This window comes from Erinaceus europaeus, chromosome 1, assembly GCF_950295315.1.
Source record: "Erinaceus europaeus chromosome 1, mEriEur2.1, whole genome shotgun sequence".
NCBI lineage: Eukaryota > Metazoa > Chordata > Mammalia > Eulipotyphla > Erinaceidae > Erinaceus > Erinaceus europaeus.
The window spans coordinates 11,205,056-11,232,684 of NC_080162.1; the positions used below are offsets into that span (position 1 = coordinate 11,205,056).

General features: G+C 40.9%; 1 protein-coding gene across 9 annotated transcripts in view; it reads right to left on the reverse strand.

Annotated features, from left to right (window-relative positions):
• Positions 1-20,393: 20,393 nt before the first annotated feature.
• SLC16A9 (solute carrier family 16 member 9) overlaps positions 20,394-27,629 on the reverse strand; it is a 70,697-nt gene continuing 63,461 nt past the window's right edge. For all 9 annotated transcript variants that reach the window (XM_060190943.1, XM_060190940.1, XM_060190933.1 and 6 more), the window contains 2 exons: positions 23,328-24,227; positions 20,394-22,541 (listed from right to left, as the gene is read on the reverse strand). In XM_060190943.1, coding sequence (XP_060046926.1) covers positions 22,363-22,541; positions 23,328-24,227 — 1,079 coding nt within the window. In that variant the 3' untranslated portion in view covers positions 20,394-22,362. The remainder of the gene's footprint in view (positions 22,542-23,327; positions 24,228-27,629) is intronic.

Sequence of the window (27,629 nt, forward strand, 5' to 3'; positions counted from 1 at the left end):
CATAAAATAGTATCTCAGAAGAGCCACAGACCCTTTGGAATAGAACTAAAATATGCCTACTAGCTATCTACAAAACGGAGACACCCCCGAAACTCTTCATCTGCACTATTCCAGCCTTTAGGTTCATGATTAGTCAACAATTTGTTTGGCTTTATATGTTAACTCTCTTTTCAGACACCAGGTTCCAGATGTTAGCATGATGCCAATCAGACTTCCCTGGACAGACATACACACCAATGTGTGCTGGAGCTCTGATTCCTCAGAGCCCCACCCCAACAGGGAAAGAGAGAGACAGGCTGGGAGTGTAGATTGACCAGTCAACACCTATGTTCGGTGGGCAAGCAATTACAGAAGCCAGACCTTCCACCTTCTGCATCCCACAATGACCCTGGGTCCATACTCCCAGAGGGATAAAGAATAGGAAAGCTATCAGGAGAGGGGATGGGATATGGAGTTCTGGTGGTGGGAATTGTGTGGAGTTGTACACCTCTTATCCTATGGTTTAGTCAATGTTTCCTTTTTATAAGTAAAATTAAAAAAATAAAAAATAGAATAAAGTAGTGTCTCTCTGTTGGACAATAAAACTCTTTGCTTTTAACTTTTGTTTGCTTTTTTTGTTTATTGGGGTTTTCTATTGGTGGAGTTAATGCATTACAGTGCATTGACACATGCTCACAATTTCATTATGTACCAGACCCCCAGAGTTTTCTTTCTCTTCTTCCCCCTCCTTCCCCAGAGTCCTTTGCTTTGGTATAACACACCATGTCCACTCCTTGCTTCACTTTGTGCTCTCCCTCCCCATCCCTACTTTGTTAAGTTCCACAAAGAAGTGATATCATTTGATATTTATCCTTCTCTTCTTCTTTTTTTTTTTTTTTGGCTTATCTCACTCAACGTGATATCCTCAAGTTTTACCCAAGAAGATGCAAAGAAGACAACTTCATCATTTTTAACAGGTGAGTGGTATTCCATTGTGTATATATGCCACAATTTTTAGCCACTCATCTGATGTTGGACATCTGAGTTGCTTCCATGTTCTAGTGAGAGTAAACTATGCTGCTATGTGCATAGGTATACATAGATGTCTTCTGACAGGTGTTTGTTTCCTTTGGGTAAATCCCCACTCAGGAGAGGAATTTCTGGGTTGTAGGATAGGTCCATTCCTAGTGTCCCAATAAGTCTCCAGATTGCTTTTCCCAATGGTTGGACCATTTTGCCCACTGGTTTTTAAATGACTGAAGGAGAGTCTCTTCAATACATGGTGCCAGCAAAATTAGATGGAAGCATGCAAGCAGAAGAAGTTGAACCATCACTCATCCCTATGCACAAAATTCAACTCCAAGTGGATCCAGGACATGGACATTAGGCCGGAAACGATCAAATACATAGAAGGAAACATGGGCAGGATACTTCATGACCTTTGTTTCAAAAAAAAGGCTTGAAGGATTCAAACCCAATAGCAAAGAAAACAAAAGCAAAAATAAACATCAAACTGAAGAGCATCTACACAGCAAAGAGTACCACCACTCAAACAGAAAGACACCCACAAGATCTTTACAGCACACGAGATCTTTATACAACACACATCAGACAAAGGGCTAATAACCAAGATACATAAAGAGCTCAGTAAACTAAACACACACACACACACACACATACACACACACACACACACACACACACACACACACACACACACACACATCATGGGTAGGACATGGGTAGAAATGTCACTGGCAAAGAGATCCATAAAGCCAATAGATCTATGAGAAGGTGCTCAAAGTCACTGGTCATCAGAGAAATGCAAATAAAGACAACAATGAGATACCACTTTACACCTGTGAGAATGAGAATGTCAAACAGCAGAATGGATAGAAATGACAAATGTTGATGAGGATGTGGAGACAAAGGGACACATCCACACTGCTGGTGAAAGCGCACAACCCAGATGGCTCTCACTGAACCTGACCTTGCTGACACCCAGACCTGAAGTTTCCAGGATGAAGAACTGTGAGCAGTTAAGTTCTACTGTTTGGAACCCCTTGGATCTGTAGTAAAGTAGCCTGAACCACGATAAATGTTATGATGTAAGTATAACGTATCATCAGCGCCATCAGCATTATTGGCAGGGTTAGGAGCAGAGCGAAGTCAGTGGAGCAGCGTGCATCCCTGACTTTCAGCGTTATGTTGTGTTTTTATTTAGCTGGGACCTTGATTCTCATCAACAGTGAACCCCTGGGAAGTGCCAGACCTTGCTTACGACCTTTATATATTATTAAGCCATTTGGCTCAAAAGAAGAAAGTGAGACACAGCGACCTCACCCACAAATATTCTGACCAAGTTACACAACTAAGGGATTTGGACTTGAAGTGTTGGTAAAGATAGGTAAACAAGTCCCCTTAGTTTCTCCCACAGCTTTACTGAGATAGACCTAGAAGGAGGCAGGTGGTGCTGCACCCGGTTAAACACACATCACACTAAGTGCCGGGATCTGCTCAATAATCAGGGTTCGAGTCCTGCACTCCTCACTCTCATGGGGGATGCTTCACAAGGGGTGAAGCAGGTCTGCAGAGGTCTATTTTTCTCTCTCCCTCTCTATCTCCCCCTTCTCTCTCAGTTTCTCTCTTTCCTGTCCAATAAAGTAGAAAAAAAATGGCCACCTGGAGCAGTGGATTCATAATACTGGCACGGAGCCTCAATGATAACCCTGGAAGGGAAAAAAAATAGGACTGGCCAATAAAATTGTATATATTTAAGATGGACAGCGTCAAATAATAATTTGATGTGGGCATGCTTTATTCAACAATCACCATATTCAAGCTAAGGTTCTGATATGAGGAGACTGGAAGTCCCAGGATTTTGACTCTGTTCATCACAATTCCATTTCCACAAAACCCTGATGACTTGTTTTTTTAGTAGAAAATTTATGGACTGAAGCAAACAATCATTATGAGTGATAAATTAGTAATAAGATCCTATCAATGACTAACACTGTGACCACAAGAAAACCAGTAGGTCTTTCTTAATAAGATAAGAAGTGGAGCCCAGGCAGTAACACCCCAGCTTAAGCACATGAGGTGCAAAGCACAAGGACCAGAGCAAGAATCCAGGTTCGAGCCCCTGGCTCCCCACCTGCAGGGGAGTCGCTTCACAAGCGGTGAAGCAGGTCTGCAGGTGTCTGTCTTTCTCTCCCCCTCTCTGTCTTCCCCTGCAGAGAATATATATTCCCCTCCCCTCTCAATTTCTCTCCTATTCAAAAAAAAAAAAAAATGGCCTCCAGGAGCAGTGGATTCGTAGTACAGACACCAAGCCCCAGCGATAATCCTGGAGGCAAAAAGAAAGAAAGAAAGAAAGAAAGAGAGAGAGAGAAAGAGAGAGAGAGAGAGGAAAGAAAGAAGGAAGGAAGGAAGGAAGGAAGGAAGGAAGGAAGGAAGGAAGGAAGGAAGGAAGGAAAAGTTCAAACCTTCCTAGCAGAAGCAATTGACAAAAAGTGAGTAGAGGTAGATACTAACAGAGAAACATGAGAGGTTGAACCCTGTCTATCATCTTCTAACGTTCTTTGTTTTCAACCTGTGCTACTCAAACCAATATATGTGAGGATATGGATCAACTGCTGTTAAGGTTGGAGAGCCAAGAAGTAGATGCAATTTCCAGGGTGTATCTATCCCCAATGGCCAGAAACTTAATTCCTAACTTTGAGCAACTGAAACCATTAGCTCCGCATTTGACCCTAACAGCAGATGGAGGTGCCAAGTTCTTTGGCTGAGCCAAGTCATCTGTGAAATGTGGACACAGTTCAATTTAAATAATAGAACAGTAGCAGGCTAGATTTATGATTCTGCATGGTTCTTTGCTTGGTTCAAATTGGACCCACTCCACTGCCTGATTTCTCAGCAGGGAATGTATTCTGCAGAAGATGTTCCATATTCAGTAACAAATCTAATTTTCTCTCAAGCTGAAGGAAACAACAAAAGCCAGATGGTCCTTCTTGACAGTTAATTATGCTCAACGATTCCAAGATGGCTGCGGCCTACTTCTGGATTTTTTTTTCTTCACCACAAGGTGGTGCTGAAGCACAAGAAATGTTTGGGAAACTTGTGGGTGTTACCTGCTGAGAAGTGGAAACTGGGAAGGCAAAGCTATCATCTCAGGTAGTGGATTAAAAAGGAAAATGGAGGCCTAGGAAGGGCCTAGCAAGGAAGGCCTCAGCACAGTACATTCCCACGTATTTTTTTAAATTATTTGTTTATTTATTTATTCCCTTTTGTTGCCATTGTTGTTTTATTGTTGTAGTTACTATTGCTGATATTGTTGATGTTGTTGGATAGGACAGAGAGAAATACAGAGAGGAGGGGAAGACAGAGAGGGGGAAAGAAAGAGATACCTGCAGACCTGCTTCACTGCTTGTGAAGCGACTCCCTTGCAGGTGGGGAGCCGGGGGCTTGAAAATTCCCAAGTATTTTAGTAGGTCCAAAAGTAATTCTAGTAGATTTGAGTTTCCAGTGCTCTAGACTGCAAATAAATCAGGTCTGAAAAGTCAGTGACATTTAAGACAGCAATTAAGTCGTGCTTTCATTTGGGAATAAAGCCAGCACTAGACAATAGGTCGGACAATTAAGGTGATTAACCTCAAGGCTGAAAGAGCCTCTCTGTCCTCTTCTTCCTCCCCTCCCTGTAAATTTTACAGCTGATTAGAACTATGTATTTACAGATGGGCTAAGCAGTGAAGGGAACCTTGGGAAGACCCTGACAAGAAATTCTAGACATCTGAGAGGACACCTCCTTCAAAACCCAGCAGGCAGAAAGGGAGAGAAAGAGAACAGTTTGTTGACAATGGCTATTGATTGCTTTCTTATTATGATTTTTATTTATTTTATGAAGAGAGAAAAAGAGAGAGAGAGAGAGAGAGAGGCTGAGATTGAGAAACAGAGGCCAGAGCACCACTTGATCATATGTGGAGCCAGTGATGAATCCAAGATGACACACACACACTTACTGAGCCATCTCTCTGGCCACAAGAGAGCACTTTCTCAACTGAGATGGGCTGTAAACCAGCTCGTGCTCTGGATTTCAAAAGATGTCTAGAATATTGCCTCAATCACTCTGTGTTCACATGGTGGCATTTTGGAGCCATGAGTGAAATAAACGCTGAAATTAATTTCTCCCATTTTACTTTTTATTTGATGTCTCATTTTTAAATCATGCAACTTGCATTCTACTTCCATTGGGTACTATGCTCCAAAAGCGAAGCAAAAGTAGAACCATATTGCTTGTGAAAAAACGCCTGCACCAGTAGGATGACAGTGCTGCCTTAACCCCCAGACCCTCTTGGTGTCCCTATTGCCTGGACTGCTCAGTCCCTCAGTCCTCCAGTGCCCTCTCCACAGCCAGCTCACAGATTGTCCCTTTGTCCTGTGTCCATCCCAATGCCCCATAGAGTAAGCCTGAACCCATGAGAGTTAGTATGTAGATTAATTCTGTCTGCTGATTTGATCCTTCCAAAGTAGCCACACTGCCATGGCTATTGGTGAAAAGCACAACTTTGCAGTGATTCTAACAATTGTCAAATATTTTTTTGCATGCATATTAGTGTCTACCATGACAGTAATTAACATGTATCCTAATTGTATGTCAGTCTCCCCAAACAGAAAATGATGTCATGGTGACAGGACAAATCGTAACCATCTTTTCACTTCCTGTTTCCAGAATAGCAGTCATATCACAAATGAAGGGGACATGAAAGATTTCTAAGTGGCATCAGGAGGGCACATAGTAGACCAGCAGGTCAGCCTTTCCCAGAGGAACCTGACTTATTCCAAAGAGAAACTGAATTCAGTTTTCTCCTTGGAGGTCAAGCTAGTTGAGAAGGGCAAGGAGCAGCAAATCCCTGAAGGGTGTATACCGTGAAGAAAGCTAAATCTAGAGTTTACTGTTTTGTCACAAACCCTCATGACATTAAAAGCTGGCCGCTTTCACACGGTGCTTCCAAGTCTCAAACAGGCTTGTCAGATCTCCACTTATTCTGCTTCTTATTTTCATGTCCGTGACTCAGAAGTTCAGGGTTCTTGGTAGGAAAGTTTTCACTTCTCAGACTGTAACTCATATAATCCTTTCAACAAAAGTACTTGAAAATGAAGCAATTTTCACTCAGCATTGGGAGAAAAGCTGACATCACCACTCTGGCTCACCCGTGAGGGATCCTTTGTAGCTTGAAGGAATAGGCATTGGATTACTTCTGCACCTGGGGGAGATCTGAGTGTGTCACTCTATCTAATAAAGTGAGAGCTGTGACACCACACACACACACACACACACACACACACACACACACACACACACACACGCCTGTACAGCCATAATAAGGATCTTATTGATGCAGAAAATAAACTCTCTAAATCACAACTGTAAAAGAGCTTGACTACCTAAATGTGTAGACTTAGTATGCATCCTGGCTCCCAGGTGTCTCTGTGAGATCGAGAAGCCAGTGCAGTAACTTATGAGTCCATTCTGACAAAAGCAGAGCGGTCTTACTCAAGTTCAAGACCAGCTTCCAATGCTCTGGGGGAAGCTTAGGTGCTTTGTGTCTTTCTCTCTCCCTCTGTCTTTCCCTGTGTCTCTCTGTCTTTCCTCCTTCCTTCCTTCCTTCCTTCCTTTCTCTCTTTTCTTTATTCTGCCAACTTTTTTTTTCTGTGTTATCTCTGGGGCTCAGCATCTACATGATGATTCTACTATTCCAAGTGGCCACATTTTTCTTTCTTTTTTAGCTAATAAATTGACAGAGAGAAAGGGAGGGAGAAAGAGAAAGTCATTCCTGCAGTGCTGCTCATGAAAGCTCCACTCAGGAAGCTCCCCCTCTGCAGGCGGGAACTGGAAACTTGAACGGGGGTCCTTGCACATGTCACCGTGTACACTGCTGATGAGCCGCTACCCAGTTTCTCCCCATGTCTCTCTCTTCATGAAAAAAGGGGTGTCAGGCAGTAGCGCAGCAGGATAAGTGCACAGGGGGTGAAGCACAAGGACCAGCCTAAGGATCCTAGTTGGAGCTGCAGCGGAGTCGCTTCACAGGCGGTGAAGCAGGTCTGCAGGTGTCTATCTTTCTCTCCCCCTCTCTGTCTCTCTTCCTCTCTCAATTTCTCTCTGTCCTATCCAATAACATCAATGGCAATAATAACAATAACAACAACAACAAGGGCAACAAAATGAGAGAAAAAAAAGACCTCCAGGAGCATTGGGTTTGTAATAACCCCACTAATAACCCTGAAGGCAAAAAAAAAAAAGTCAATATAGTGTTCACTAGAAAAGAATGTGGTATTTCCCAAGAATAGAGCACTAATAATGACCAACCTCACACCTACCTCTTCTGGAGTGACCAGAAGAAGGGTCCAGACTCCGAGCTAAGGGGATTCCTGATCTTGCTTTCTTCATCATTCCAGGCAGAATACACTATTATCACTGACTTTCATTTTGCAGATGAAAAGACTGACATTCAAGAGGATGTTAAGAAATTTGCTTAAAGACACCCTCACCTGGGTTGTCCTGGAGCCTCACGTCTCCAGAGCCCTATCCCATTGGGGAAAGACAGAAACAGACTGGGTGAATGGACTGACCTGCCAATGCCCATGTTACAGCAGAGAAGCAATTACAAAGCCAGAACTTCTTCCTTCTACACCTCCAAAAAATATTTTGGTTTGTACTCCCAGAGGGGGAGAAATGTTAGAGGAGGATGCCAGGATCTGGAGAGAGAAGAGGAAAAAAGGACATACCAAAGCAGTAACACGTGTAGGTATGACTCAGGAAGGAAGAAAAGGCAGTACCACAGGGGGGGTAAAAAAAAAAGTATATATATGTATATATATATATATATATATATATATATATATATATATATATATATATATACACATACACAGAGAGATAGTTATAGAAATAATAGTCGATCCATATCTGTAACATTGCAGTTTCCAATGGATGGAATGGGGACGCAGAACTCCAGTGGTGGAAATGGTGTGGATGTATACCTCTGTCATTCCATAATTTTGTAAATCAGTATTAAATCACTAATAAAAAAGAAAGAAACTTGCTTAATATTACACTGCAGATAGATGTTGTAGGAGTCTACAGTCTAGATTCTACTCTTGCTACATGGGAGAGACTGATTACCTAGGAAAGGGCTGTGAAAAACATAAGCCTGGCAGAAGAATCATGAGCACCAGAACCTCACAGCTAACACCTGGTGAACATTTTATAGACTCAAGGGGCTGACTTTGTGGGTTGATGTGGTGAGTATGATACCTGCGAATTGTTGAGTAGGGAAGGACACAGTTAAAAAGTATAGAGACAAAGAAAATTCATGGAAGTACTACTTTTTTTTTAAGTGAAGGAATTAATGATTTACAGTAGACAGTAAATACATGTGTTTTCTGCAAAAACCTAGCCCCCCATACTCCCTCACCATTGTGCACTAAGCCCTGAAAGCCCACCCTACCCTGTCTCAGGCCTTTACTTCAGTGCAGTATATCAAACTCAATCCAAGATCTGCTTTTGTTTCCCTTTCTCTTCTTATTTCTCAACTTCTGTGTGTGAGATTATCCCATATTCACCCTTCTCTTTCTGGCTTATTTCACCTAACATAATTCCTTCAAGCTTCTTGCAAGATGAGGTGAAGAAAGTAACTTCATCTTTTTTTTTTTTGCCACCTGATTTTATTTGGGTTTTCTCACCAGCACACATTGTTTCTTAGCTTATTAAAAACATTTTTTTATTTATAAAATGGACATAGTGACAAGACCATAGGATGGGGGGGGTACAATTCCACACAATTCCCACCATCAGAACTCCATATCCCATCCCCTCTCACGACCCTTGAAAGCTTACCTATTCTTTATCCCTCTGGGAGTATAGACTCAAGATCATTTTTAATAGCTGAAATAGTATTCCACTGTGTATATAGGCCACAACTTTCTTAGCCATGTATCTGTTGTTGGACACCTAGGTTATTTCCAGGCTTTGTCTATTACGCATTGTGCTGCTATGAACATGGGTATAAACAAACCTTTTGGGACAGATATGTCAGGTTCCCAGAAATCAGTCCCATTCACTATAGCAGCAAAAACAGCAACATTTCTAAAAAATAACCTAACAAAAGAAGTGAAAGATTTGTATACTGAAAATTACAAGTCACTATTCAAGAGAATAGTGATGATTCATGACAAAGATACAAAGAGGGGCCGGGTGGTGGTGCAAGAACCCATGTTCGAGCCCCTGTCCCCCGCCTGCTACAAGCAGGTTTGTGGATGTCTATCTTTCTCTCTTCCTTCTCTCTCTTCTGTCCCCTCTTAATTCTTCTCTGTCCTGTGAAATAAAATAGAAAGAGAAAAATGGAAAAAATAACCACTGAGAACAGTGGAGTCACAGTGCTAGCACCTAGCCCCAGTGATAACCCTGGAAGCAATAATAATAAATACATTTTAAAAGATAAAAAGAATAAAAAGATATTTCATGTTCAGCAACTGGAAGAATTGACATCATCAAAATGAATCTTCTACCCAGAATCATACAGAAATTTATTATAATCCCCATCAAGTTCTCACCAATTTTTTAAGAGAATGTAACAAAAGCTATGGATGTTTATCTGGAAGCAGAAAATACCTAGAATTACCAAAACAGATTTGAGGGGAAAAAAAAAGAAGAAGAGAACTGGGGGCATCATGCCCCCAGATCTCAAACTATACTACAGGACAATTATAATCAAAACTGCATGGTACTGGAACAGAAATAGACACACTGACCAGTGAAATAGAACTGACAGCCTAGAAATAAGCCCCTTCACCCATGGACTGGCATCCAGTGGGTTTGTTCATTGAGAGACAATGGAAGAGAGTTGGAAAGTAAGAGAGAGAAAAACTCTTCTGCTTTGGCCCAGCATGCCTGGTTCATTCCTCCACACCCGAAGCTCATAAATGCAGCCTTACTAGTCCCCAGTACCTCAGCTTGATGATCTTCAAACAGTTCTTAGAAGGGGCTCCCTGAAAACTTACTGGGATGGAGAGGTATATACAGATGGTTTAGCGGGAAATACTCATGGGAAAGACAACCGTAGGAATCAGAACTGGCTAGGAGAAACTATTGTGAAATGCAGCTCAGTGAAACCTCCACTGATAGATACTCCAGGGAGCTCAGAAGCTGAGATGGTGCTTCAGAAATGCCCCAGGTTAAGAGAGAGGACTGGACTTCTGAATCCCTCTCAGGTGGTCATTGGTCATGGTCAACCCCAGAAGGGAGTGTCACCTGAGTCAAACTATCAACTGTAGGGATTGGAGATCACCTAGTGAAAGTCAGCTAGCATTTCCCTACATGAAGATTCCTAGCTTCATCTGCTCGGTTTATCTTCCTTTGGGTTCCTGTTTATTTTAATTTTAATTTAATTTATTTTAATTTTTTTTTGTTTTGTTTGTCTCCAGGGTTATGGCTGGGGTTTGGTGCCTGCACTACGAATCCACTGCTTCCGGAGGCTATTTTTTCCACTTTTGTTGCCCTTTTTGCTTATCATTGTTGCTGTTATTATTGTTATTGTTGTTATTGCTGTCATTGTTTTGGATAAGACAGAAAACATTGTTGGATAAGACAGAAATCAAGAGAGCAGGGGAGACAGGAGGAGAGAAAGATAGATACCTGCAGACCTGCTTCACCACATGTGAAGGGACCCCCTCCCCCTGCAGGTGGGAAGCCCGGGGCTCGAACAGGGATCCTTATGCCAGTCCTTGCACTTTGTGCCATGTGCACTTAACCGGGTTCCTATTTATTAAATAATCTGTTCTGCGTTATCTCTTACCACCTTTCAGTCACCAATTGCAGACACTACTATGATTCCATCCTGACTTCCCTGGGCAGACGACCTCAACAATGTGTCCCTGGAATTTCACCTCCCCAGAGCCCCACCCCACTAGGGAAAGAGAGAGACAGGCTGGGAGTATGGATCCACCTGCCAATGTCCATGTCCAGCAGAGAAGCAATTACAGAAACCAGACCTTCCACCTTGAGCACCCCATAAAGGATTTTGGTCCATACTCCCAGAGGGATAAAGAATAGGGAAACTTCTAATGGAGGGGGTGGGACATGGAACTCTGGTGGCTGGCGAGAACTGTATGGAATTGTGTTCCTTTTATCTTACAATCTTATAAATCACTAATGAAAATGTAGAAACAAAAAGTTAATAGGCACATTCATCTCCCCATCTCTGAAAACAGGCAGGATGCAAGAACTTCCCAGGGTGCTGGGAGAGTGACTTTAAGTTCATTTCTTTCTTTTCCTTTTTTCTAGAACACTGCTAAATCCAAATTTACGGAGGAAATCAAAGGGATCAAACCAAACGTGCCTCAGGAATGAGAGACATTTCGCATAACTGCCATGCTATTTTACCATCCCAATTTTGTTGTTGTTGTTTGCTTGTTGTTGTTTGCTTGTCCACCATGGTTATTGATGGAATTTGCTGCCTGCACAACTCTAATGCTTCTAGTGGCCTTTCTTTTTTCTTTTTTTTTTCATATATATGAATGAGAGAAACAGAGGAATTGACAGGGAAAGGGGGGGTCAGGAGGGAGGGATGGAAGAAGTGAGAGAGAGAGAGAGAGAGAGAGAAGGACCTACATCACTGCTTTACCATTTGTGACATTTCCCCTACAAGTAAAGACCAGGGACTTGAACCTGGGTCCCCAAACACTGTAGCATCTACGCTTTACTGGATGCACCACCAGCTGGCCCCTTTCTTTCTTGTTCTGATAGACAGAAATAGAAAGGGAGAGAGAAAAGAGATGCCTGCAGGATTGTTCTACTGTTTAGGAAGCTTCACACACACACACACACACACACACACACACACACACACACACACACGAGGACTGAGAGATTAAACCTAGATCCTCATGCAAAGTCACATGTTGTCTCTATCACCTAGTCCCCTGTTAATTTCCTGACTCACCGGATTCCCCAGTTTCCTCATGTTTCCTATAATAAAAGTATATCTGTCAGCAAAAAAGAAAAAGTCCAAGTATCTGCCTTGTGAGCTTTATAATGTACAATCAAACAGAATTCCTCTGAGTGAACAGCTGTGTAAGCCTCTGATCAATTGTCTTTAGCTATCACCTGATTAAAAGTGCTAACATATCATGGGGAATAAATTATAGATTATCAATGACATATTAGAGAGACACCAACCTCTACTGGTCAACCACAGTGCATTAACAAGAGGGCTATCCTGGAGGCAAATACTTCCATTTGTTTTATTTTGTAGTTATTATTTATTGTTGTTACTGATGTCATCTTTGTTGGATAGGACAGAGAGAAATGGAGAGAGAAGACAGAGGGGGAGAGAAAGACAGACACTTGCAGACCTGCTTTCCCACTTGTGAAGTGACTCCCCTGCAGGTGGGGAGCTGGGGGCTCGAACCAGGATCCTTATGCAGGTCCTTGCACTTTGCGCCCCCTGAGCTTAATCAGATGTGCTACCACCCGACTCCCGAGGCAAATATTTTCTGTACCAAATCGTGTACTGTTCAGTGGCAGCTAATCCAGCTACAGCTTCATGGCTCATTAAACACGGACATCACTCAACAAGCCACCACGGTCCTGTTCCTCAGAAGCTCAAACACTTTCCAATGACTAGATTTCCTGTTGTACTTACCTACAGGGAAAAGGTGACAACCAAGGAAACTGGAAAATCTAGTTTTCTTGGCGATTGTATTTCTCCTACACATTGATAAATTGGCATTTGGCTCCTATATTCATGCTTTTGAAGTTATTAGCATTCATCAGAAATGAATTAAATTAAATGCTAATTGAATGGAGACAATGCTGAGGAATCATCCCAGCTCCACAGATTTCTGCAAGAGCTGAGGCTTCTGTTCAAATGAGCTCCAGACCCAGACGCACTTATGATGGTGTGCTCAATATAATTGTATTGAATAAACACACAACTTAACAAGTAAGGTTTTAAAAGTGGTTCTGAGAGAGGCAGGCTGGGAGTACAGATGGACCTCTCAATGTCCATGTTCAGCGGGGAAGCAATTACAGAAGCCAGACCTTCCACCTTCTACATTCCACAAGGACCTTGGGTCTATACTCCCAGAGGGATAAAGAATGGAAAAGCTATCAGGGGAGGGGATGGGATATAGAGGTCTGGTGGTGGGAAATGTGTGGAATTGTACCCCTTCTATCCTACGGTTTTGTTAAAGTCTCCTTTTAAAAATAAATAAATAAACAAACAAATAAAGTGGTTTCAGCAGATATACTAAATTTAAGATCAATCCCTTCCTTCTATTTTAACATGAACTCCTTAGGGTCAGCACCTTTCTTATTTATTCTTATCAAAATCTGTTGACTATCATTTAGGGAAAAAAATAATAAAATGTTAACTATATATAATTTATATTAAAACATTTGCAAGAAGAAACAAGATACTTTAAGACAAAGAATTCATGTATTTAAAAGTGACTAATAGGCCTTATCCTGTTTGGGATGGGATCCTAAAGAAACTGGCACTCCCTCAAGAGTAAATCTCAAAGCTGTGCTGACAAGTCACCGAGGTTTGTTCTCTGAGCTGAAGCCAATTAGTGTTGAATCAACAAGTCAAAGAACTTTGCTTTCTGACCTTCTCAAGTCCACTTTCTTTCCTCATTATTTTGTGGCTAATAGTGGGCTACAAGTAGATTGCAAGATTGCAGGGTAGAGCTGCACACCACACCCACCACGGAAGGTCTGTGTCCCCACACTCCCACCTCCCAATGATAACCCCAGAGTTCTCACAGAGTCTTAGAAGCAGTTTGCCTGCTTCTGTTCTGCTTGTCTGTTCTGCGATTTTAGGTTCTCTGGATTCCATATATAAGTGAAACCATCTGGTGGTTACCCTTTTTGTTCCTTACTTTGCTAAGCATGATCATGTCCAGTTCCATTCATCTTGTCCCAAAAGACACAGTATCATCTGTTTTGACTGTGGCAGAGAATTCCATGAAATGTATATCCCATAACTCCTTGAGCCAGTCTTGTGTCAATGGGCCTGCTTCCACATTTTGACAAGAGTGAATATTGCAACTATGAACATAAGTTCATATATCTCTTCCAATTAGTGTTTGCATGTACTTTGGATGAATGCCTGAAAGTGCTGTCGCTTTATCGTAAGGTAATGAATTCTATTTCTATTTAAGGGTTTTCCATGCAGTCTTCCAAAGGGGCAACACCTTTGCATTGCCACCAGCAGTGTAGCCAAGCACCCTTCTCTCCATCTTTGATGTGAATATTTCCCCAATATCTGATCTAATATCCAGATCCTTGACCCATTTCTTTCTTGATTTTGGTATATGGTGTGTTAGGTGGCCGTCTAGTTTCACTGTTCTACATGTGGTTATCTAATTTTCTCAGCACCATCTGTTGAAGAGACTTTCTTTATCCCCCTTGAATTATTTTGGCCCTATGTCATATATTAAGTATAAGTTGATGTGTGGATTTAGTTCTACTGATCCAAGTGTCTGTTTTTATTCCATTTCCATGCTGTTTTAAGTACTATTGCTCTGTAGTATAAACTGAAATTGGGGGGGGGGGGGGCGGGGAGACAGTGGCATACCTGGTTAAGTGCATGATACCATGCACAATGACCCAGGTTCAAGCCCTTGGTCCCCACCTGCAGGGGGACTGCTTCACTACTGCTGAAGTAGTGTCACGGGCCTCTCTCTCTCTCTCTCTTTTTCTCTCTCCCTCTCTCTCTCTCTCTCTCTCTCTCTCTCACACACACACACACACACACACACACTCTTTCTCTCTCTCCTCTCTCTATGCTCCCCTTCTCTCTCAACTTCTCTCTGTCCCATCAAACTGAATAAAGTTAAAAGAAAATCTAAAGAGGACAGGCAGTAAGTGCAGACATTACAGTGTGCAAGGACCCAGGTTCAAACCCCTAGTCCACACCTGCAGAGGAAAGCTTCACAAGTGGTAAAGCAGGGCTGCAGGTGTCTCTAACTCCCCCTCTCCCTCTCAATTTCTCTCCATCTCTATCCAGTAATAAATAAAATATATATATTTAAAAATAAAAGAAAGTCTAAAAAGATAAAACCTGAAGTTGAAGAACATGACACCATTCCCCCCACCTTTTTTCTCAGAAGTGCTTTTGCCTATTTGTGGTTGTTTGTGATTCTACACAAATTTTTGAACAAGATGTTCCTTTGCCTTGAAAAATGTCATTGAGATCTTGGTAGGGATTGCTTTGAAACTGTAGATTGCTTTTGGAAGAATGGCTGTAATTTTTTTTCCTCTCTCTCTCTTATTCCTGATTGTTTTTTATCATATATATATCTTTTTTCTTTGTGTGAGTCTAAACAATGGTTTGCCTACTTTTTTTTAAAGGACCAAATGACTAGTTTTTTATTTTTAAGATCTTTTTATGAGAAAAACAAACATCAGAGTACCACTCCATTCTGTTAGAAACAAGGGATCAAATCCAGGATCATATGCATGTGTGTCTTGTGATCTACTTGCTGAATGCAATGACTAATCTTTTTTTTAATTTTTCATTTATAAAAAGGAAACATTGACTAAACCATAGGATAAGAGGGGTACAACTCCACACAGTTCCCACCACCAGAACTCCATATCCCATCCCCTTCCCTGATAGCTTTCCTATTCTTTATCCCTCTGGGAGCATGGACCCAGGGTCATTGTGGGATGCAGAAGGTGGAAGGTCTGGCTTCTGTAATTGCTTCCCTGCTGAACATGGGCGTTGACTGGTCCATCCATACTCCCAGCCTGTCTCTCTCCTTCCCTAGTGGGGAAGGGCTTTGGGGAAGCAGAGCTCCAGGACACATTGATGGGTTCGTCTGTCCAGGGAAGTCTGGTTGGCATCATGCTAGCATCTGGAACCTGGTGGTTGAAAAGAGAGTTAACATACAAAACCAAACAAATTGTTGAACAATCATGGACCTAAAGGCTGGAATAGTGCAGATAAAGAGTTGGGGGGGTCCTCCATTTTGTAGATAGCTAGTAGGCATATTTTAGTTATATTTCAAAGGGCCTGTAGCTATACTAATGTTTTTTTGTGTTGTTGTTTATTTGTTTATTTTTTTTGCCTGAACCTGAAATCTGACATGCAGGTGGATCCTAATTATTGTCTGGGGAGATGATGTCATGGCTGGAAAAAGGACCAGAAAGCTGGATCAGGGAAGAGAGTAGCTCCCTAATAAAGGAAAGGGGTATAAGTATTGTTGACTGTAAACCCCATCAATTTGATGTGATCTGGGGCCCAGGTTTACCTATCTTATTTATCCTTTCAGAGAACCAGCTCTTCGTTACACTCATATTTTGAATCATCTTTCTGGTTTCTATTTCATTAATTTCTACTCTGATTTTGACTATTTCCTTCCTCCTATTGACTTTCAGGTCTCTTGCTGCTTTTCTGAATAGTTGGCTAAGATGTGATGTAGTGCACTTGAGATCTTTGCTGTTTGTTAATATGAGTCTGTTTCGCTGTACATTTCCCTCTTAGGACAGTTTTGCCACATCCCAAAGGTTCTGCTAATTGGTCTCTTTATTTTTGTTGTTCTCCAAATAATTTTTAACTTCTCTTTTGATTTTTTCATTAGCAGAGGTATTATCCAGAAGTATATTGTTTAGTCTCCATATTTTATTTGTATTTCCTTTTTCTTTCTGTGGCTGATTTCTAACCTCATAGTCTCATGGTCAGAGAAGATAGTTTTTTATGATTTCAATATTCACATACTTATGAATGCTGTTAATCCTTGAGAATGTTCCACGTGCAATTGAAAAGAATGTATATTCTTTTTGTGGCAGTGAAAGGTTCTGGATATACCTGTTAAGTTCATTTCATCTGTGACTTCATTGAAAGCTTCTACTTCCTTGTCGATTCTTGTCCCAATAGTCTATCTCTTGCTGTGAGTGGTGTGTTAAGATCTCTTACTATTGTTGTGTTGCTGTCAATGTCTCCCTTGAGGTCAGCAACTATTCATTTGACATATTTGGGTACACTCATTTTGGGAGTGTATATATTAACAATGGTATTAGTACGTCTTCCTGTTGGCTTGATCCTCTGACTAATATGTAATGTTCTTCTCTTGTCTCTTACCATTTTCTTTACCTAAGTCTATTTTACCTGAGAGCAGAATAGTTATTCTTGCCCTTTTGTCTGCATTATTGGCTTGAAATATCTTGCTCCAATTTACCATTTGGAGCTTTATTTGTCTTTAATGTGTGTATTTTCTGGAACCATAGAAGTGATGAATTTTGCTTTTTTATTAATATATATTTACTGCATAGAGACAGAGAGAAATTAAGAAGAGGGGATACAGAGGAAGAGAGGTACCTGCAGCCCTGAACGTGGGGGCCAAGAACTTGAACCTAGGACTTTGAGCACTTTAATGTGTGCACTCAACCAGGTGTGCCACCGCCAGGACCCTTTTTAATCCATTCAGTCATTCTGAATCTCTTGATTGGTGAATTTAAGCCATTCCTGTTTAGGGTGATTATTGATAAATGTGGTTTATTTATAGCCATTCTGATTTCTGCTTTGAGATAGTTTTACATTCTTGTTGACTCTCTTCCTGTTTGCTTCTCTTGCTACTTTGTGTAGATAATTTTACATGATTATCTTGTTTGACACCCGTTTCTGAACTACATTCAAAGTATCTTTCACACCCTGCAGCATTTGAAGTTTCTTTTTTCCCCCATATTTTTTAACTCTTAGGTGAAATGAACTCTGTGTTCTTGAATTTAACTCTGCATGCTAAGTTTAGTTTCTTGAACTGTTTCATAATGTGTTTTCAGAATTCTATTTCTGTCTTTTTTTTCCAGATCTGTATCTGTCTGACCATTTGCAATTTCAGACATTAGTGTTTGGATACTGTTTCAGTAAGGATGGTTTCTGATGTTGAGCCAACTAGCAGTGCTGTGGCTATGGTGTTGGTTTCCTTGTTTATATACTGCGGCAGGGGGAAGAAGGAGAGATTCACCTGTCACCAGGCTGGCTTAGTGCCGAGAATGTCAATATAGAGTCTTGATGCTGTAGGTCCACTCTCTGGGGAGTAAACGTACGGCAGAATTTCTTTCTCCTGAGTGCTCACAGAACAAGTACAATTTGTTTTCTTAGCTCTGTTCTGGGGCCTAAATATCCTACCCAACTTTAGTGTGCAGTTCAATATACTGTTCTCCTGAGTTCACAGGTTAAATACTCAGACATTCCCCACCTTCTTGCTGTCAACATTGTGTTCTGCTGGGAAATCGTGCAGATGCAGTCACATCTGCCATGTTGTCCCCTCAGGCTACAGCTAGTTCCCGCAAGAGTTTGGACATTCTCAGAGCGCCTGTTCACCATGTTGTGCCCTCAGGGCATTGTCTACTCCCCAAAGTAGTTGCAGTGCTTTGGTTACTCCTCCCCCTTCCCATTCTCACGAGAGTTATTATCCTACCCTGGAGTGCTATGGTTATTTCTCTCCCTTCCCATTCTCATGAAAGCTACTCCCATAAAAGCCCTTCTTCTTCCGCAACTCTCTCTTGCCAGCCCTTCACTTCAGTGGTTAGACACAGGGAAGGTTGCTGTGTGAGGCGGCCATTTTTGCTACCTCCACGTGGCCCAACCTGCTTCTCTGTCACCCAACTCTGAGGTGCCAGCGCAAATAAAGATTTGTGTTCCCTCTTCGCTCCGGATCTCCTCTCTCTCTTCTCCACGGCGCAGCTCAACAGTGCTCAGCTATGTAACTACTCAAATGGTGCCAGCTGCTACTAATGATGGCTTCTTAAGTCCTGTGAGTCTGTCCCTCACCCTTTTTCTATCCACTAGCTGCACATTCTTTCACCCACTTGTAGCTAAGTAAGATTCTTAATAAGTCTCCATTGTCATTTGTTTTCAGGTGATTTTAAGTAGTTGATTTTAAATAGTTGACCAGAGGAGTGAGATGTGGCAGCTGCTACTCCATGGCCATGTCTCAGAAAGTTGGCTGGGATTTATTTTTCTACCCAGTTTCCAGGGCCTGAGAAGACCACAGGGCTTCAGTCCTTGTGAGCAGTTCAGTTTCCTATTACGCCTGAGAACAGCTTCTTAAGTCCTGAGAGTCTCTCGCTCACCCTTTTTTCCATCCACTGGCTGCATATCTGCACCCTCTTGTGGCTAGCTGAGTTTCTACAGTTCCCAGTTGTAATTTGATTAGTTTCCAGGTAATTTTGTTGTTGTTGTTATTGTTGTTGTTGCTTTAACTAACTTATTAGGGGAGTGGCACACAGCAGCTGCTATTCCATGGCCACGCTTCTGGGCATCTCTCAGCCCTACTTTCTAAGCAGCTAAGGTGAAGAGTTCCTAAGAAAAAAAAATAATAATAATAAAGTAAAATTACTCATATTCCTTCAATTTACAAAGTGGGTTTCATTTGATTTGTAGGATAACACGTGTTTTATTTGTGTGTCTGCTTTTGAATGCCAATTCCAAAAAAAATAATAAATTGCTGAGTCATGAAATCCCTAAGATATAAGATTTTGACAAAACCTGCTTGGGAAATGGCAAGAACTATGACATTTATACAAGACAGGGATAACACAAGACTCATTTCTTTAAATTATGTTTTGGGGATTGTTCCTCATGGGGCTTTTTATAAGAATTGGTGGTTGAATGTTCTTCCCTGATGACATATTTACCCGAGAGAAAATTAGATCACCAACTGCCTCCTAGGAGGCTCATCAAAGAGGAGGTGGTTCCCTAATCAACTTACTTCCCAGCTTTTTCCAACTCGTAGTTTTGGCACTCAAGAAGTAGCTTTTGAGTCACAAAAGAAAAATTATTTTCTAAATCAATCTATTATTGTTGTGATTTAAAATGCTAATCCTTCAAAAATGAGCAAGGCTTGAATCCTTATTGATATAATCCTGATTTCTCTAGGAAAGACAGAACTTTATGACAACCTTTCCATCTAGGTCCCATATTGTAGGAGTCAAAGAGTTTACTGGAAATCTTTCTCATTTTGCATTAGGGAATTATTTGTATAACAGGCTATCAGTATCATGGCAAGCATTATTTCTTGTCACATTAAATGAAGATTGAGATTGTCATCTCACAGGACTAATATGAGAATTTCAAACTGTTGTGTGCTTAGAAAACATTCAGAAACACTAGTGATTTGTGAAACTAGTATCAAGAAAATGTCCGTTTTCCTCAAAAGGAATCTGTGAGATAATGTATTAGCTCTGTTGAAATCAATGATGCAAGTAGTTCAGTAAAATGCCTTGTGAGAATGCTGATGTTGGGTCACTAAACACTGAAGCTTGAAAAGAACATCAGCTCATGTAGACACTGTCACTGTAATCTGTACGGTGAGGGTGGGACTGGCGAAGACAAGAGAAAACAACCAGATTGATACAAAACAGACAAAAAAATATTTTATTGTAATTTGAAGTTGATTACTTAAGACAATGGATAATGGACATACCGGATGACATTAGTAGACATAGTGACGATTCATGCGGACTGTTATCCATGTTGAAAAATATGAAATAGAAAAATGTTAAAACTTTTTTTCCAGGTTATTGCATTCCCTGAAATGATGATTAGCAACAACAAAAAAAGGAAATTAAATAGAAAAATGTTTTAATGTCATCTGTTTTATTTACTTACCATGATAGTGACTATAAAGAATGAGGTACAGAAAAGCTTTTCAGAATTCTAAGTATGGAGCAGAAATCCACAGTGTCTTGGAGACCCATTATTGCATGACTGAACAGGATTAGCTCAGGGAAGAAAACCCCTATACTCCAGGTTTACTCCATAGACGAGCACTATTTGCCTACCTCACTGAGGTGTTGTGGGGATGCATCTTTATAAAGTGCTTTAGGCGCCTTCAAAGAAAGGCAACATAAAAGTATAAAATAATCTTATATATTTCAAAAGAAATGAAAAGAAAAATTTGGCACAGTGGGAAGGGTGCCTCCTATTTAAAGAATTATACTTAGTTATTTATAAAATGCCCTTGCTTCAAAGGTTTATCTTTTTTATTTTTAATTTCAGAGAATAAGTCTTTCTTCACTATGGATTTTAAACATCATTTTATATATAGACTATGCTACCAGAATCATTTGAGTATGTTAAAAATATAGGTACGTGGCCCTTATTACAGAATTATGATTTCTTAAGAGTGGTACTCAATCAACTATATTTTTAAAAGGATCTCTAAGAGATTCTGACATAGAGCAGTTTCAATAATGTTTCTTTAGAGAAAGAAAAAAAGTTGACTTAATAAATATTATTTTCCTTCCTAGAACATTTTTCCTCAGCCTGAATGAAATTGCATCAGGGTTTCAAATATGTATTGTCCATTCTCCTTCCCATGTCCCAGACAGACTCGGCACAACACACACACACACACACACACACACACACACACACACACACACACACACACACACACACCACTATTTTCTAGTTCTGCCTTTGACTAAAATTTTGGTAGTAATAAAATCTGACGGTAGCAAAGAAATGCTTCATTGAAAATATCTGCAAGGACTTGCAATTCACTCCCTCCTGTACTCCGGAGTGAGTGGACATTTCCCATTAACCAGAACGGAATGATTGAAATGCACCATTTCCAAACTGATCAGCACTTCCTGGGAAATATCAACTCAGTGGATGCTGACAATCAACAAAGTCAATGAAATTATAACAGCCGGTCGTGAAGATGCTACGGCAATCTCCTCCATTGCTGGGAGACTATCAACATCTCAGCAACACCCAAGGCGTTGAAAAGAGTTGTTGTATACAGTAGGCACCAAACTTGTGGGTACTTCATCAAGCTGGAAAGAATAATGAAAACTGGAGACCTCGATTGAAAATGTCTTGGAAAAAAATGATCAGTTTGTTCCACTGAAGTTCAGAATGCTGTCTGAATAATCAGTATCATTTCCTGAGTGGCTTCGAGTGTATTTACTACTAGTCTAACATGGAGAAGAGAGTGGTGTGTTCCCTAGAGGACTTCACACATAGCTCATCATGTGGCTTTCTTCAGTTTTTAAATAGAAGGAGCTCCCTCTGGGTGCCTTGCAATGGAACTAATGAAGTCTGCTAAGAAACTGTATTTCTTTACACACAGAAAGGCTTCTGAGATTGGCCAAAACTTTCACAATATAAAGAGCTCGTGAATAATCCAAAATCAGAATAGTCCCACTTCTCAGAGAAAGAATAACAATACAGGAGATAGAGGCTGCATATACAGTACATAGAGAGTAGGCGATGTTAAAAAATAATAATAATAATAAAAACTCATTCAGAGTCAGCCACAGTAAAAATTTTGCTATGAGGAAACAGTCTTGCATTGCCTTCCAATATTTTTCTAAACATTAGAGGCAACTTTGTACAGAAAGGTTGCTGGAGCTGGCTTGGGGAGTTTCTTGTTGCATGTACTCCAGGAGGGCAAGGCTGCCAGAAGCAGAATCAATCCTCCCAGCAGGACACAGAAACCGCTAAAATAAAAGGCAATGTCGTAGGTCTGAGTCCAGTCATAAAACCAACCTAAAAAAGAGTCAGAGAAAAATGATACAAAGTCACTTCATTTGATAGAAATCAGAGCAGTATAAACCACAAACTCTCCTTTCTGTATGTACAGATAGAAGCAGGAAAAGCATTACCCTATCTCCCTCCTTCCTTCCTTTGTTCCTTCCTTCCTCCATCCTTCCCTCCTTCCTTCCTTTTTTTTTTTTTTTTCCCTTCACGGTTATCATTGGAATTTGGTGCCTGCACTATGAATCCACAACTCCTGGCAGTCATTTTCCCCCCATCCCCCACCCCCATTTTATAGGATAGGACAGAGAGAAATAGGGAGGGGAGAGGAAGACAGAAAGGAGGATAGGACAGAGAGAAATTGAAAGGGGAGAGGAAGACACAGGAGAGAGAGACATCTGCAGATACGCTTCACTGCCAGCAAAGCTTCTGCCCTTCAGGTGGGGAGCAGGGGCTCAAATCTGGACCCTTGTATGGGTCCTTGTGCTTAGTACTACGTGCACTTAGCCAGGTGTGCAATGCCCCCCCAGCCCCCATCTACTTTCAAAGTGGTATATTGAGAGGGGAATCTCTCATGTTATTTTAGACAAGAATAAAGAGACATTGCATCTCTTCAATACAAATCCTTGAGCAAGTACAGAGAATTTTGGAATCCTACCAATGTGATTTTGAATTTACTGTTGCCATTCAAGAGTACTTCTGTATAAATCTACTTCATTATTATAATCTAAATTTCTCTATAGGGAGACAGTTTACAAAGGATAGTGAAATAGGTTGACACTGAGATAAATAACTTACCGACAATTGGTGGTCCAAGGCTATTCCCAAGTCCAGCAAAGAACATTAATATCCCATAAGCATGAGCTAATCTTTCAATTCCCACAGTCTTAGTGGTCACATATGGGAAAATGGACCAATTACCAGTAAGAAGCCCTATGATCCCAGAAAGTACTGATAATGTGACATAACTTTTGGCAAATGGAATTGCACACAAAGCCAGGCCCATGGTGATTAAGGTAGCAACATAAAGATATAAGGTATTAATCCACTCGAAGTCAGCCAGTATCCCTAAAAGGAGTTTGCCAATCGCTGTCATAATGCCGATAATTGAAATAAGAGGCATGATAAATTCCTCCTCTTTCACGTTCGAGCTGCGTGCTACATCCTCCATAAGTAGCGAAGGTGGAAAGCCTCCGATGTCAAAAAGAAAGATAGCAACAAAAAGTGCTGAAAATACTTTGTTTTTAAAGAGAGTCACAGTTTCTCCACAGTAGTTTTTACATAATTGCCACTTCCACTTGGCAAGCTGTTTGCAAAAATATGTTTGCTCTGCAACTTTCTTTCTGTATGTTTCAGTCTCTCTTGTGTGCGCCATGTCTGGGTTTTTATGCTTCCCGTCATCAGGGGCTAAAGGGCTCTTGTTCATCTCCTCGCTACTGTTTCTCCTTTCGAGCATGTTCGTGTTTTCTTCCAGGTTCTTTTCTTTTTCACTGTAAACGGAGTACCTATCTGGTATATTTTCCAGAGCTGTTTTTCCAGGCAAAGGATAATCAGAGACCTGAAGGGGTCTCATCAGACTTCCACAGGCTAATATATTTAAAGCCAAGGCACCCACAATCAGCAGGCATCCATCCAATCCATAGAACTCAATTAGCAGTCTCTGGAGAGCAGCGTATATAAAAAGTCCAACGCTTGAACCTAAAGCAGAAATGAGAGGTGTTCAGACTTAATCTTTTATAATGTGGGGTGCAGAGGACAAGCATGATTCATAGCACACCGGCATTTTTTTGTGAGTAGCCCCTTAAATCACAAGAACATTAAGGATCATGGTAACAAGAAGAAGATAGCAATTTGTTTTAAAACAAATGTGACTCTTTTTTTTTGAAAAATTATTTATGGTTCAGACAGTGTGAAGCATGTTATGTTGTATCATCTTTTTTCATTCTTTTTTAAAAAAAATTTTCCCTTTTGTTGCCCTTGTTGTTTATAGTCGTTGTTATTATTATTGTTATTGCTGTCATTGTTGGAAAGGACAGAGAGAAATGGAGAGAGGAGGGGAAGACAGAGAGGGGGAGAGAAAGACAAATACCTGCAGACTTGCTTCACCGCCTGTGAAGCGACATCCTGCCCCACCCCGCCCCTGCAGGTGGGGAGCCCAGGGCTGGAACCCAGATCCTGATGCTAGTCCGTGCGCTTTCCACCATGTGTGCTTAAGCCACTGTGCCACCGCCTGGCTCCCATCTTCTTTCATTCTTATGATAAGCTTATTGAGTAGGACCTATTGCTATTTCCAACCCACACAGGGAATGACCAAGGGCTAAAAGATTGAGAAAAGTGCCACAGATGGCAAAATATAGATGCTATCAATAAGTTTCAGAGTCTGACACTGAGAGATGGATATATTTTAGTTTAAGCATAATTCTAATGATTTTATGGTTCAAATCTATTGCTGAGTCACTAGGATGAATAATTCATATTCATAAGCCAATAAGAAAGTAGAATTTGATAGATATTTAAATAACTAATATGCCTGGTTTGAATAACCACGCATCACTAAACACCCATTTTAGCACAGATTACACTTAGCACTCTGGAATGGCTAGTGATATAATCTCAATTAATTTGCAATATTCTAAAATTATTCAGATTTGAACTTTAACTGAGTATTTAATTTTTTAAATATAATTGGAAAGAGCCATGTGACATAAGCAGACCTCCTTTTTTCAATCGTCTAAATAGGCAATTCTTGCTTCTTAAATGGCCCAGATTAAATTAAATCTGAAGCCCACAGGATGCCAGGCTTATAGAGAAAACCCATTTTATCTTATTTTTATTGATTGAATATTGATTTACAAACCTGTCAGATAACAGAGGTAGAATTCCATCTAGTTCCCATTCCCAGAGTTCTGTGTCCCATCCCCCCCCCCCCCTACCAAGGGAAACTAGTAGTTTTCCCAAGGTTATTGGATATGAGCTGATTTTATAACTTTCCTATATAGATGTATGTATATATATATACTTTTTTCTTCTCATTTTCTTTTTAATGGCTTTCACTTTCTTTCTTTCTTTTCTCTTCTCTCAGAGAAGCAAAAAATTGCCTGGCTTCCTCTGTTGTTTTCCAGGTTTGTTACCCGTTTGCGGATGGTACAAAAACTAAAGATTCTTTTTTTTTTTCTGCCTCCAGGGTTATCGCTGGGGCTCAGTGCCTGCTCCATGAGTCCACTGCTCCTGGAGGCCATTTTTTTCCCCTTTTGTTGCCCTTGTTGTGGTTATTATTGCTGTGGTTGATGTCATTGTTGTTGGATAGGACAGAGAGAAATGGAGAGAGATGGGGAAGACAGAGAGGGGGAGAGAAAGACACCTGCAGACCTGCTTCACCATCTGTGAAGTGACACCCCTGAAGGTGGGGAGCCGGGGGCTTGAACTGGGATCCTCACGCTGGTCCTTAGGCTTTGAGCCATGTGCACTTAACCCGCTGTGCTACCACCCGACCCCCAAAACCAAGATTCTTAGTGATGAACACTTCAGGCCCTTGTGGAATGAGGGTACAGAGCCTTCTGGTTTATGTCGATCATTTATGTGCCCGGGAAGTATGGACCAAATATTCTTTTTGGAGTGCAAAAGGTTGCCGGGCTAGTTTCGCAGGTGGGAGAGAGATGACCAGGGACTCATGGCTGAGCTGGGAATGCAGTTCAACCTTTATTGATGAGCGGGAATGCAGTGCAATCTATCTAATCTCTCTTCATTAGAAAATCCTGTCCTTTATATCAAGCTTCCATCTAACCAGTGGGGATTAAACCAATGTCCTGTAGGCAGGGTGGGTCTCAGGTAAAGCAGTGATTATGTAAACAGACCACAGCATTAAGCAATGCAAGCAAACCTAATGTGATGATTTAAACAGAAGGGGTCTTAGAAGCAGAATTAGAAGCAGACCTAAGAAAGTGGGGGTTTTGCCTTCTAGAATTGCTTCTATGCTGGACATGGACATTGGCAGGTCAATCCATACCTCCAGCCTAGAGAAAACCCGTTTTATTAAAAAAAAATAATAATAAAAAAAAAACATTTTACAAGGGCCAGGCAGTGGTGCACTTGGTTGAACACACATGTTACAATGCACAAGAACCTGGGTTTGAGCCCATGGTCCCCACTACAGAGGGAAAGCTCTGTGAGTGGTGAAGCAGGGCTGCAGGTGTCTCTCTGTCTCTCTCCCTATCACCCCCTTCCATCTCGATTTCCGGCTGTCTCTATCCAATAAATAAATAAAGATAAAAATAAATAAATAAACAAACACTTTAAGACACTTATTTAATTTAAAAGATAAAGGCACCACTCTGGCAACGTGGGGAGTCAAACTGTGGACCTCACACATGCCATTCCTATACTCTATATGCTGAATCATCTCCCTGGCCAAAAATTCTTCAGATTATCAGATGGCTCTATCTTAGAATGATAAAACCTTTTTCCTTAGAACAATGGTTATTCTTAATGTTTTAAAAGTTAATTCTATTTCCAAAGGAAAAATATCTTTCCGTGCAAATGCTAATAACTATAGTTTATATGACAGCACCAATAGTATCTTTTTAATGTTTATTTGTTTTGTTTCATTTTATTTTGACACCAGACATATCAGAGGGACTTTGTGCCTGCAGGATAAGTTCACCAATTCTAGCCACTATTTATTTATTTGTTTGTTTGTTTATTTATTTATTTATTTATTTCATTCTCTCTCTTTCTTTTTGATAGAGAATGAGAGGCAAAGAAAGGTAAAGAGGGGAAGGGAGACAGTGAGAAGGCGAGACATACAAAGTGCTACTCTACAGGTCTTGAAGGTCCCCCTCCAGGTGGGGCCTGAAGTTTTGAAACTTCTTTGAGCATGGTAACATGTATGCTCTCCCTGGTGTGTCAGCACTGGATCCACTAAGTTTATTTATTTTTCACTGAGAAGAGAGAGAGAGAGAATAAGAATGAGCAAATCACCTTGGCATGGCATATGCAATATCAGTGATCAAACTTGGTACCTCACACTCATAGGTCTGAGGCTCTACCATCAGCACCAGCACTTAGACCTCAAAGTAATATCTTTATATGCCTTCATTTATA